The following is a 13,890-nucleotide window of genomic DNA, read 5'->3' as shown; positions in this document are numbered from 1 at the left end:
ATTTTTAATACATTCTCCATGGGGTGACTGCTAAGATGCATGGCTGAACATGAAGAACATAACCCATCCTGGCAGAAACACCACATCACTGAAGGAATAGAGTCTTGACTTTGCTGCTGATATACATGCTCAAAAAAAAAAAAGTTTAAAAATTGAAGCAGTTTTTGTCTCCCCAGTCACATATTCAGACTTGTAGATCCCAAACAATAGAATGTGGTAAAAGTGAAGAACGACGGTAATAAGCATAATCAGTAGATAATTGCAATCCTGTCTGGGACCTGGGGTAGTAGTAGTCTAGTGGCTACAAGTTCTCGCCTTGCACATGCGCCATATGGGTGCCAGTTTGTGTCCCGGCAGCCCTGCTTCCCTTCCAGCTCCCTGCTTGTGGCCTGGGAAAGCAGCTGAGGACGGCCCAAAGCCTCAGGACCCTGCACCTACATGGGAGACCCAGGATAAGCTCCTGGCTTCGGACAGGTTCAGCACCGGCAGTTGCGGCCACTTGGGGAGTGAATCATCAGACGGAAGATCTTTTTGTCTCTCTTCCTCCCCATAATATATCTGACTTTCTAGTGAAAATAAATAAATCTTAGAAAAAATCTTGTTTGGGTCCCGTGTTATCAACTTTCTTTAAGACAAAATTCTTTTCTTTTTAGTATTATTTGCATAGTTGAGAGGGCTGCACACCCATGTGAGTCTTCGATTAGGGTGGGAAGGGTCAGGTATAAAGCTGGGTGGGACACATGTTGCTTGTTTGTTTCCTCATGTGTCCAAAGGATAACGAGAGGAAGGGGGCTGCTCCTTGCTGTCAAACTACATCAGCACCCAGGGATGGAGGATGGTCATTTGACGGTGCCTTACAGACCATGATGTGGGGAAGGTAACTCCTAAGGAGTTACCTGAGTGGTTCTGATACTTTAACTGTCTTTCAAGATTTGTCTATGCTGAGTGCTTCCTGGGTCTTTAAAGATGTTTATTTATTCCTTCTCTCTGCAGAGCATAACATAATGTTAACTGTCCATCGCCAAGGCACACACACTTTCAGGGGATGCTATGAGGAACTTACTTCCCAAAGCCTTCTTCAAGAACAGACCAGATATTCCCTTCATAGAGACCACACTCCTAATGACCTGGCTGAGTCCTTTTTCTGTTCCTTCCTGTAGGCACTTGCACAGCACTTACCTGTACCTGGCACTGGAATGTTACTTGCTGTGGGCAATGTCCTGGTGGTATGTGGCACATGGAAGACAGAACAAACTACTTGTGACATTAGTAAGCAAATGAATGAATGAGAAACTTTGCTGCGATGAGAGGCAGTGAGTGTTTACAGAGGCTCAGCCAGTCTGGTTTGATAGGCATTAAATACTTCCTCCTGCAAAACGCCCACGTCACAGTGATCCTGTGAATCCTATGAATACGTGCCCTTATACGATAAAACGGCAGAGCTAGGGTTGAAGACGGAATTAAGGTTCCTAATTAGCCAACCTTAAAATACAAAACTGATCATGGTTCACGTTGGGAGTGACCAACATAATGCAAAAAGGAGACAGAAGAGAAGTGGGAGTTGGATTGACATGAGAAAGACTCAGTTACCACTACAGGCTTTCCAAATGGGAGAGAACCACGAGCCAAGGTACATGGGAAATTCCCACAAGCTTCTTATGAAAGCAAAGAAACATTGTCTTTGGGGGCCTGCAGAAAGAAATGCAGACATGCTGGTTTGTGTGTTGCTCATGCAATCCTGACTTAAAAAAACTGTAAGACAACACACTTCTGTTGCTTTAATTTACAAGGGCTTCTGGTCATGTTTTATAGCAGCAATAGAAAATTAATACACCAGGCAAGAAAGTAAAGGACCTCATTAGGACAAAGCGTTCTATTCAGTTGGAGCTTCTCTTTTAAAAACAACTTGGAGATAGCACATCCCTCCATGCTTAGCTCTCCTGGAGATAAGACATCAGACTCTGGAGGCCTGTGCTGGAATCCGAGTCAGCCCTTACACACTGTGTGGATTTGGCAAGTAGCCTAAATTCTGCATCTCAGTTTCCTAAGTATCCATTGCATGGGGTCCAATGAGTTCAGCTACATAAAGTGCTTAAACTGTGTGGCACAATCTAAAAGTGTTAGTTGTCACTACACACAAGTATGTAAAAAGAGCAGGTGAAAGGTTTAGAACTCCGAAGCAGTGAGGCAGCTTTATGGCTTTTCATTTAAGGGGATGTACATTAACTGTGCAATGGAGACTATCATATCCAGAGGCACGTTATTTAACTTCATGACGTTGTAAATTTCTATTTATCTCTCTCTGTTGTTGATTTTGTATTGTGACTTTTCATTTAAGGGAATGTATAGTAACTGTGTAAAGAAGACTATTATATCCAGATGTGAGGATACAATGCAGTATACATCTCTACTTCCAGATCAAAGATGGACTCCCAATAAAACTGTTAATTATATCTTGACAATAGGATGCTGGACACTGCCATTGTCCCATGCCTGCAACGATGGGCATATCAATGCTTATGAAGAACTATACTTTAGTAATAATAGTGGGGAACTCAGTGGGGAGGGGGGACTTGGGGAGAGAGGAAGGGAAATCCCAGGTCTTATAAAACTATATCATAAAATAATAATAATAATAAATATAAAAAATAAAAATAAATAAAATTAATTAAAGAAAAAGAAAACAAAAACACTCATAAGGCATTTGCTCTCAGAAAAGTTGAGGAGGGGAAGTTAGCACCTTGACCGGTGGCAGTGCGGACATTTACGGAGTATTCCAGGGATTCCTTGGATGAGGGGAGGTGCCAACCTCTGATTTAGCAGTACCCCTACATTTATCTATTAAAACACTTAAGTCATTTACTTCCCCCTTTATATTATTGTTAAGAAATTATATTGATTTTTTAAAATGTTCTACTACAATTAGACTACATTATTTAGGAGGTTTGTTTCACAGCAACAGAGTGCTACAAATTTGTGATTCAAAATGCCCAGGGCGTCTGAATTCAGAAGGTAGAACAGAATGAGATTCAGCGATCGTTTAACTAACTCACCTTCCCAGATTTTCAAAGAGAAAAACAAAGGCCCAAAAAAGATGAAGCAGCTTAAAAAAAGCGAAACTATCAGAAAAAAGAACCCTTGTTTCAAGACTTCAATTTCTAAATCTTTGACTACACATATACATACACACACACACACACACACACACACAAACACAAATTTGCACATTCTAAGTAAGATTTTTGAAAGTTCAAATGCTGTCCCAATCCTGAGATTTAATACCAGCAAATCAAACCACCTTCTTGCTCTGCCATGCCCACTTCCAGTCCCAGACAATGACTGTGACTGTGCAAATCAGGCTAGAGATGACCTCAACGGCCAAGCATCCCTGGGGAACCAGAGTTGGGGGCACCTCTGTCAGGCAGCATCCATGCCAACACTGCTGCTTGCCTCTGAGGTTCCATTTATTCCAGTTCAGTCCCATCAGAGGCCTTGTGGATGGGCCCAGGGATGGTCGTTCTACTCCCACCTCCAGATTCGCAAATTGCAACCTCTGCAAGATTATGTAAAAATCCATTTTCTTGCAGATTCTGTTACAAAAATATTGACATGTTTCAATTATAAGTCCTTTAAGTTATACAGCAAAAAGTCCTCCCCTTTCCCAAAGCTGCCAAGGAGGTCTGTGTCCATGTGCCCTGCCCAGCTCCATCACAAGCCTTTACTCTAGCACCTATGTGAATGGTTTCTATGGTGTTGTGTGGTCCAGCATATGGCTGAACTCAGGGTCTCTGTTCATGAACCACCTACGTGAGTTCATGGTGTGAGCACTTCTGATCTTACCTAGAATTGATGCTTGCTTAAACGATGTCTCAACTGTCAGAGTTCATGCATCGTTTGAATTAGAGTTTCGTCTCCTTGTTGGCTATGGGTGTCACCGTAGACTTGGAACATATCAGCCATTTCTTTTTGACAGCCAGATCTGTAGTGTTCCAGGCTTTTGAGACTGTATCCTCCTTCCTGTCTCACCCTTCAAAATAGTTCACACAATCACTCTTTCCTGCTCAGGGCTGACCTAAACACATCAGAACATGGGAGAAGCGGAGAAGAATGTCTTGAGCCCAGTAAACTCAGCTGGCTCAGGCACACAGATCCATCCACATCCAACAAAGCTCAGAGCTAGAGGTTAAAACATTGGAGCTCCTGATTCAGATGGAGCTGGAAGCCTTCTACCTACATGACTTTAAGCAGATAATCTAATATCCACAAACATTAATCTCCTAATCAGCAAAAGGAACAACAGTATTACTGGTCTCACAGAGTACAATAAATATCACATGAGCACCTGTAAGAAAGCCTGATATACATAAGTGCACAGAAATGTCAGCTATTTTTACAACTCTCTTTTCCCCAAGATACTGTTTAACTCTTGTGGTCCCAGAGGGATGACATCTCACAATTACACCTTTATAATAAAAATTAAGTAAAAATCAGTAGAGGAAGAAGAAAGGACTTTTCCTGTGGCCAACGCGATTTCATCAACATTTCACTTGAACTGCAGAAAGAAATACGCTAAGCCGACATGAAACACAGGCCTTTTATCTGGGAACTCTTTCTCAGAGGCAGCACTACCAAGTGAGCAGTTCTAATAGATGAAGGTTCTGAGGCTCAGGGAGGTTCACACACTTCTCTGGCTGAATCTGTGATTAGAACCAAGACCAAGACGCTGACATTGGCCAAGTCGCAGTTTCCCTTTTTGACCTGGCGCAGTAGTAGCCTAGCGGCAAAGTCCTCACCTTGCACATGCCAGGATCCCATATGGGCGCCGGTTCTAATCCCGGCGGTCCTATTTCCCATCCAGCTCCCTGCTTGTGGCCTGGGAAGGCAGTCAAGGACGGCCCAAGGCCTTGGGATCCTGTACCTGAGTGGGAGATACAGAGGAGGCTACTGGCTCATGGCTTTAGATCGGCGCAGCTCCGGCCATTGTGGCCCCTTGGCCCCTTGTGGAGTGAATCAGCAGACAGAAGATCTTCCTCTCTGTATATCTGTCTTTCCAATATAAATAAAATAAATCTTAAAAAAAAAAAAAAAAAGAAAAGAAAAGAAAAAAAAGGAAAACTTTCCATTTTCCTGATGTTCCACAGGTAGAGGGAGGAACTCTCCACTAGGGGGTGCATGACATGGAATGTTAATGGTGTTTGGGATATTCCATCAAATCCCTCAAAAGACAAGCCAGAAAACAAACGTTCTAAATTTGCCACAATTACCTTAAGCACCTCCCTTAGTCATCACATCCAACTAGATGACATTCCCAAAGCCTTTTCTACGTAGAAGTCCGGAATGTGCACTGCATGCCTGAATATGAGGAAGAAGGGTGTGATTTTTCAGAAACCCTTAAGGCAGTTCCAACAAGTCCCTTTGGACGCCCTGAACTTGGCCAGTCTGCGCAAGAGGAGATCATGATGTTTAGCGTCACGGTGTATGACTGCCTCCCCAGGACCCAGCAACAACACTCTGGCTTGTATGAGGAGTCTGTCCTATGCAGATTTTAGAAAACTCTGGAGGGGGTGAGACCTCGAGCACTGGGCGGAGCGTGATTCACGCCCAGGAGGCCACGGGCTCTGCTGCTGAGGTCCTGCTTGCAACAAAACAGCCTAAGAATGCCTACCAGAGATTTCCGTGCAACTCACTTTTCAGTTGCTTCCCTAGTAACAAAACTGCTCAAGTGTTGTTTGTTTTTTGTTTCTCTTACTTTCAACTGTAGGGAGTCACATTTTCCTCCTTTTTTTTTTTTGATGAGATTTTTTTTTAACTCTTTGCCAAGTGATTTTGATTACGTTGAAACCAAGGAGTTAAGGAAGACACAAGCTATAGAGCAGTGCCTAAGAATTGAAATGGCCAGGCTCTTGCACCCTTCCCTAGGACTAAGTCAGTACTGCAGTCTGAGCACAGGTTCCCAGCAGTTTAGAGTCCAAACTACACCTACCCAGATCCCAGCTGCCCCTTCTCACACAAACACCACACAGTTTGGCCAAAAAAAAAAAAAAAAAAAAAAACACAACTTTTTGTTGTTTACTTATGTTAATCATCAAGCCAAAGCAAACAGACTTCCACATTCTGAATCCAGGGTGCTAATTAAATTAAATACAAAGATATCGAAGCGTCTCTGCACAAACAAGGGAGAGGAAAAAAGCCCTCTGTCTTGCCCACAAGGGAGTTGCATTAGCTGCAAAGTCAGTTTCCCCAAATCTACTGTTCAGTACATATGGTAAAGAGGAGGCCGAACAGACAACTCCCAGGATGCCAGCGCAGGCAGAGCTATGCACACAATGCTAAGAAGAGGAGTAGGTACCAAATGAGAGATGCAGCTACAGCTGCAGACACGTGGTCCATTTACTCTCTTGCAGCTCATATCTCACCCTTAAGGGCACAGGCTCCAGAAACAACTTCTCTAGTCACACTCAGACATCAGACCTCAGGAGATAACTATTAAAACTCCTCCCGCTCAGGGGAAACTGCTAAAGCAATCCTGTCTCCACCTCTCAGAAAATGTAGGCAGGAAAACCCCTTCACCCATCTCTGCACCCAGAGGAGCCTGGAATCTCGACTGACCGGCCAAACACCCACAGGGGAAGTGAACTTCTGCCTAAAATTGCAACACATCTTCTAGCCCTTGGCACAACTCCCCGAGCTCTCCAAACTGCAGGCGGCAAACAGAGAAGGGTGCACGGGAATTTGGGCGTTGAAACATTGCTCATTAGCTTTGACTCCTTCCTGATTCAATTCCGTCACCTGGCTTGTCCAGGCTTTGGAGAGGGAAATTTTGCACAGGAGAAAACCATGAATCGCGACTACTGAGCGAACCCGCTTTGCCACGTGCATTGCACTTCGTATAGCTTCTACACATACTACGCTTGGGTGACTCGCAGGCGAAAATGAAGCACCTCGCATTAAGCAGAGCTTTCCCCCAGACGACCCAGCTCCGGTGTCTTTCTGTGTACCTTTTCTGGTACATAGAAGGGGTGAAGGGGGACAAGTTGCTCAGGACCGGTAAAAGTTGTCACACACACACACACACACACACACACACACACACACACAAAAGCTGCCGAACCCTTCAGGCTGCACCCACACAGCCAGGTGCCTTGCGCGGCCAGGCGCGGGCAGTGGGGAGAGAACCAGGTGCCTGCGGCCCGCCCGGCGGTTAACCCCTTACCTTCCAGCAGTACTTCTTTGCCAGCGCGCTTCAGAGCCTGCACCGCCTCGTCATGGGTGGCGTCCCGCAAGTCGGCTCCGTTCACGGACAGGATGGCGTCTCCCACGTACAGGGCTTGGGTCTGGTCGGCCGCCAGCCCCTTGAAGATCTTGCTGATAAGGATCGGCATCTTGTTCTCCTTGCCCCCCTTGATGCTGATGCCCAGGCCACCCAGTTCCTGCTTCAGCACTTTTACCCCGCGCTTCTGGTTCGAGATAGACTCGGGCACCTGCTCGGGCAGGTCGGTAAAGGCTGTGCGGACTCCGGCGGGCGAGTCCGGGGGTTGCGCGCCGCCCGCTCCTGGGTGCCCGGCCCCGGCGCCCCTGCAGAACGAACCATTATTGGTGGTAGTTCCGATGCCGTTGTACGCCGCAGCGCCCTCCTCGCAGCTCAGAACCAGGGCGTCTTCGCTCAAGTTCACCAGAACTTTGTGCCAGCGATCCCGCACCAAAACTTCCAGCAGCCCGCTCCGCTGAGCCCGGCCGGCTCCCCCACCGGCCGGCCCAGCCGCTGCCGCTGCCGCCGCCGCAGCTACCGCCATCTTTCCGGCATTCTTAAAACGCCATGTAATTGCAAAGAGGGGTAAAAGTGGGGAAGGGTTGCGTGGAGCAGGCCCCGGTGTCCGGAGCAGCGAGCTGAGCGCGCCCGGCACGCAGGCGGCTGCGCGCGGAGTTCGCAGGCGCACTCGGCGCGGGTTGGCAGCTGCAGCCAAGCCGGTTCCCCCTAGCCTGATCCTGGGCGGGGTGGAGCAACCTAAAAGAAGGAGAGACCGAGACAGGGGAGGGGAAAAAAAATCCAGCTGCCAGTTGCAAAACCCCTTGCCAAGGAGACCTGTACAACAGCCTAGCCCTGGGGAGAGTCCGGAGGACGCGGCACGCCTCGGGGAAGGGCGGGGACCGCGCGCCCTCCCGCCGGCAGCTCACCTGTTCCAGCCGCAGCAGCGGTCACTCGTTGCACTCCGGGCCAGACCTTGGCGCCCGGGGACTAAGCTTCCGCAGCCCCTTTTCATCTCCGTGGGCGCCCACCCCTCACCTTTAGCATGTGCGTCCTGAGTTCTGTCCTTTTCGCTCTCACACCCAACCAGCAGAACTGTTCCAGAGTCTTAACCCTCGGTTTTGTCTGCAGTCTGGTCTCTCCAAGCCAGCACTTGGCAACTTCTGCTGAGTGCCTCCTTGTCGGAAGACCTGTGCCTCCTTGTCGGAAGACTCTCAGGAAAGCAGTTAGACTCAGATGGGGGGCCTGGCCAAATCGAGGTTCGAGAGGGAAAGCTAACCCTGCGGTCTGTTCGGCCAGATTCTGCGAAGGTTCTCCATGCCCTCAGGTTTTCAACAGGTCACTGCCTCAGACTCCAGGGACAACGTTTCTCCAGCTCCAATTCTTCAGGCGCTGTGCGCTTCTGATCTGCTGCTTGCCACCCCAGCGCTGAGGCAACTGTTTCCTGTAGCTTCCTCCTTCTTCTTGAGGTACCAATGGGGAAATCCTCTGATGGAATCGTTTGTGTCTCCAGGGTTCCTTTGTACCTTTCTTGTTCGGATCTCAGGCTTTTTCTCAGGGTGAGAGTATTCAGTTTGTGGGTCATCATCTTCCAGGCCAGTCCAGAGATGCCAACACCATCCATGTCACAGGCGTATGTCCCAGAGTTCTCCTTTCCTTGAACCTTCAAGTTCTTTACCTCCATGTCTCCCACAAGTGGTCTCAGATTCCACTCAGAGTGTTTCTTGCTGCTCAACCACATCTCCTTTCCTCCTCACTGTCCTTTCCTATCACCTGGAGGAAAGCTATCTTCCTGAACACAGGTGTGTGTTCACCTTGATAACTCTTCTCCTTGAAAGTTCCTTGGCCCTTTTAATCAGGGATGCTTAAGAGCTCAGCTGCATTCCTAATGAATGGAGTTCCAGCCAGGGCCACAAGGTGTGCTGAAAACACATGAGCTTTTGCTGGCCAACCGGAAAGAGCCCTTGTGTTAATGTGCCCATTTACAGTCCTCTCTCTCTTCAGCCTGTTCTTTCTTGTATTATTTTAAAACTCATTTCCTTCCAGAAGCACTTTATTCTTTTATGGAAAGGTGCCCACAGCAGGGACAACAGCTTCTGGGCCTCTTGAGTGTCTCAGTGTGGTACAGAATGAGACAGGACACTTGCTCTGGTGGCGTCACTGTTGGGAGGAAAGGCCACGTTGTAGAGGTTGAGGCCTCAGAAGTTTCTTTCTTCCGGCCTGCAGAGCCTGGTGTCTGTGTCCTAATCCTAGCACGCGGAGGCTGAGCAAGACGCCCGAAGGTCCCGGTGAAGACTGAGAAACAAACAGTTCTACAATCAGACCAGAAACCTTGCCATCAACATCCAACAACGTGGGAGGCCAAGATACAACCACATGGCCCTGATCAGTTTGCTGTAAGGCTTTGGGAAGGTATTTCTAGAATCTCTTTGAAAAGCGTATTTTCCCTCCTGTTTGAGAAAAGCTAGGTTGCAGAGGAATATGCTGCTTATGGCAAGTTGCATCAGAGTGAGAGGAGACAAATATTTTATGTAATTAGGCCTATGGCATGCCTGTTATGCAGGCATGGTTTTGCCAACGGATGTGTAATTACAGCCTCTCCTGTAAGTGCTTTACATACATTTGTAAGTCAATCCTCCAGGCAATTCTTGGGGGTCCTTACCATTATTCTGCTTCCCATTTCACAGGTGAAATAGAGCTGCAGGTTTAATAACTTGTTTCAGTTATGCATTTAGTAAGATGCGGAGTTAGGATTTGAAACTAGATGTGAAGGGTCTAAGCTCTGAGGTCGCTGTCTCACATTCTCCTGAAAATGCTCAGTCTGTTGGCTGTGGAGTCTGAGTTCCTCAATGCCTTGAGGAGCCTTGCCACTGGGCAGGAGGCAAGTCCTTTCTCTGGACTGTAGGTAGAATGGTGGCATCTGGTTTCTGCCCTTCCTTTTCATTTTTTAAAAATTGGTACTTAATTGCATGTTTATGAAATACAATGTGACTGAATTCATGCATTTATTATGTAATGAATAAAGCAGGATATTAGCATATCCATCATTTGGAACATTTATCATTACTTTGTGTTGAGAATATTCAAAACTTTCCACCTAAGGCTCAGAAACACTCTACCCTCCTGATTTGACATAGCTTTTTTCCCCCTTTATACGTGTCAATACAGGGAAAGTGGTGAGTATTGTGATCTTGTGAGCCTAGGAGACTTTTTAAAGTTTTATTTATTTATTCATTTTCATTGTATTTTAAAGACGCAAAGATGGTAAGACCTTCCATTGGCTAATTCATTCCATACATACCTGAAATGGCCATGACTGTCCCAGGTTGAAGCTAGGAGCCAGAAATTCAATCATATCGAATCTGATTGAAGATATACGACATGTCAAAGACTTGCCCACTTATATCTTCACCTACTAACTCCCAGAAGGTGCATTAGCCGGAAGCTGGCTCTGAAGTGGAGGAGCCAGTCAGTGGCTTAAGGGCTGGGCCAAAGGCCAGTTTCCCAGTAGGCTTATTGTATGCCTCAGACAATCCTGCATGTCTGGTCTCTAATGCTTCATTCTAACTCCCATCAAGAAATCCTACTAACCTCATATGGGAACCAGAGGGATTTTCAGCTTCCTTATTGAATAGGTGTGGTATTTTAATCTCACAGTGGAGCAATGAGGTACCAGCTCCACAGTCAGTTCATGCCAATGCCATATAGGTATTCCTACAACCAGTTCAGCTTTAGTATGTCAGAAATTAGATCCAATGCCTCATTTCTACCACTGAGCCTTGCTCTATTTCTTCTTTTTGTATCCAAATTTGCCCACCCATCCAAAATCAGGTCCTTCACCCCACCACCCTACCACCCCTAACCCCAACAGATATGATATTTTCCTTACAAAATGGGCAGGAATTAGACTTGCAAGAGCAGTTAAGCATACACTGCTCAACTCCAGTGGAGCTGGGTGGTGGAGTGTTGTGAGCTAATGAGTTAATTAACACTCGTTAAGCGGAGCACTCCGGAATTGGGCCTGCGGCTATAGCACCTGATCTAATCAGACTCATTGGCGCCTTAGTGGCGCCCTAACGGGCTGGGGGGGAAAGAGTATATACAGGGGTAATAAAGAGAGGCTGGAGAGAGACTTCTCCCACCATCGCTGGTCTCCACGTGTCGGTGCTTGACCCCCGGACCTTCGCCTGACCCCCGGACCTTCGCCTGATCCCTGGACCTTCGCCTGACCCCCGGACCTTCGCCGTGTCCGAGTTATGGGCACAGCTGGCCGCGACAGTGGAGAGAACAGTTTTCACCTGTTCATGTCAAAGTTGTGTACCTGTCAGGCTGGGATGTGGGAACAGACCAACCAGCAGAGCCCCAAAGAAAAAAAAATGCATCATAGTAGATGGTAGGGTGGAGGTGGAGGAAGACTCCCAAAATATAGGATATTTTTAAGATATAACCAAGTGTTGAGAAACCTAGAAAACAGAGTAAAAGGATCAGGAGTGACTTAATAAGGACAGCCTTTGAGAGAAGGTAACACAAGGACTAAGTCAGATGGAGGACACTCTGTAGGGACAGTATCCCAGGTTGAGAAGGAGTCAGTGCAAATCGTTTGCTGAAGAAACTAGCTTTTCTGTTCAAGGTACAAAACTGAGGTCCAAGTGGTGAGGAAAACCTTGGGGAAAAAGAGAGGCTTTGGGGGATGGACTAGACCCCTGCATAAAGAGCACTTTGGGGGATCCTAGCACACACCTTCACCTCTTGTCTGTAGCTTCACTAATCACATACCTAAAATTTGAGCGATATTGCTAATTTCAAATATTGTTGTTATCTTCTAAGGATATGTCTACTTTTTAGAACACATGCTCCTATATTTAGTTTTGGAAATACGATTAGTATATTCATGGTATTGTTTTCTAAAGAAAAATATTTTTCTAAAAACCATTTATTTATGTGAAAGAAGGTGTTTGAGTAAGAGAGAGAGAATGCTTTTATCTGTTGGTCATGTCCTAGTGGCTGGCTACTGCTGGACTAGGAGAAGCTGGGAGCCTATAACTCCATCTGGGTCTTCTTTGGGTGACATGAACATGGACACAAATAATGTTGTCATCCATTGCTTTCCCAGATTTTTTTTTTTTTAATCAGGGGGCCTGAATTGGAAGCGGAGCAACTGAGACTCGAACTACAATGCATACGAGATAGCTTAACCCAGTGCACCACTACTATGGCCTCCTGAATTAAGTGTTTGTAGGAGTGGTTTCCCAATACACAGAATATAGAGTGGATGGAAAGTGAGCAGTGAAGAAGCGGACCCAAAGATCTGGTCAGGGTCTGGGAGTATTGAACAAAATGAACTAGGAGCAGTGGGAGCAGTGGAAATACAACCCCCACACCCCCAAGGCAGGGCTTATTTATGTAAATACACACTGATTTAACTGAATGAATAAAGAGCTAAGGGAGGTGCTGCAGGCCCAGAGATGGAAAGCTGGAAGAGGGGAAGTATGCAAAGAACGCGTGCGCAGAACTTGGTGGCTGTTAGCAGAACTTGAGCCAGTCTGGGAACATTCTCCAGATTTTACATCATCAATGCTAGGTTAGTGATTCCTGTCTTAAAGATAAGGCCCTGGGAAGGAGGGAGGGCACAGGTGTGTCCAGTTGTCTAACAGGTGCATCATCATTTTAATAGACTTCAGAAACGCCTGCAGATCCCTGATAAACTAGATAGACCACCACTGACTTTCAGCTAGGCAGTTGGTCAGGTAAGCCTTTTTGCTTACTCATTGTGCTTGGACTGTCAAACACAATCCATGTGACAATTTTAGAAAACAAGATATTTCACTGCATACTAGAAACTTTGTTAAGTTGGTCTAAGTAGGCAGGATAGTGACAAAAAATAAGAAATTCCCATTCATCTTTAAATTAATGCGATTATATTTAAAATAAGCAATTTAAAATTTTGCTAAGCTGCTCTTCAGATTCCAAAAGAGGTTGGTGTGTATGAAGAAATCTCCCCGTAGCTCCTTTCTCTGATGCCTCCATTTGCTTTAGGGAGTGCTTTTTGTGTGTTGTCCCTTACCCATGAGAAATGGCAAACTTCCTTCCTTGCTTTGCATCACAATCTGATAGCACATGTTGTTTATAACTCACTCAAATAACTCCTTCCTGCCCCCAAGTCCCTCCCCACCCCGAGACATCCTCTCCGTTAACTCTGTACTGAAGCTTCTGTGGCTGTGTGCGTATTCTCTTTCAACTTAGATGGATTTCTTAGCTCCTCCTTATACAGAATTATCCCTCACCCTTGGCTTTGCTTTCAATTTCAGTTATCTGTGGTCAACTGTGGTCTGAAAACACTAATGGAAAATTTCAGGAAGAAACAATCCATACATTTTAAATTTCTCTGCTGTGTAATGTGATGCAATAATGCACCATTTACAAGTACCTTCTTGGGACACTGATCATTTCTCTGTCTAGTGTATTTATTCTGTATATGCTTGGCCACTTCAAGGAAATGGAAAAAAAGTGAGAGAAATCACTTTTACACAACTTTCATTACAGTTACATTGTTTTAACTGTCCCATTATTAGCTATTATTATTAATCTCTTATTGTACCTAGTTAATAAGCTAAATTTTGTCATAAATACATATGTACAGAAAA

General features: G+C 46.0%; 1 protein-coding gene across 2 annotated transcripts in view; it reads right to left on the bottom strand.

The window, feature by feature from the left end:
• Window positions 1-8,175, bottom strand: part of SNTB1 (syntrophin beta 1) — a 228,937-nt gene extending 220,762 nt beyond the window's left edge. Inside the window, exon 1 of one of the 2 annotated variants that reach the window (XM_058668517.1) lies at window positions 7,214-8,175. In XM_058668517.1, coding sequence (XP_058524500.1) covers window positions 7,214-7,793 — 580 coding nt within the window. In that variant the 5' untranslated portion in view covers window positions 7,794-8,175. The remainder of the gene's footprint in view (window positions 1-7,213) is intronic. The other variant, XM_004580704.2, reaches the window with a different exon arrangement.
• Between the last annotated feature and the right edge of the window lie 5,715 nt (window positions 8,176-13,890).

Source organism: Ochotona princeps, chromosome 9, assembly GCF_030435755.1.
Source record: "Ochotona princeps isolate mOchPri1 chromosome 9, mOchPri1.hap1, whole genome shotgun sequence".
NCBI classification, from domain to species: Eukaryota; Metazoa; Chordata; class Mammalia; order Lagomorpha; family Ochotonidae; genus Ochotona; species Ochotona princeps.
The sequence above is the reverse complement of the archived record's forward strand: the minus strand, read 5'-3'. Positions and strand labels throughout refer to the sequence as shown.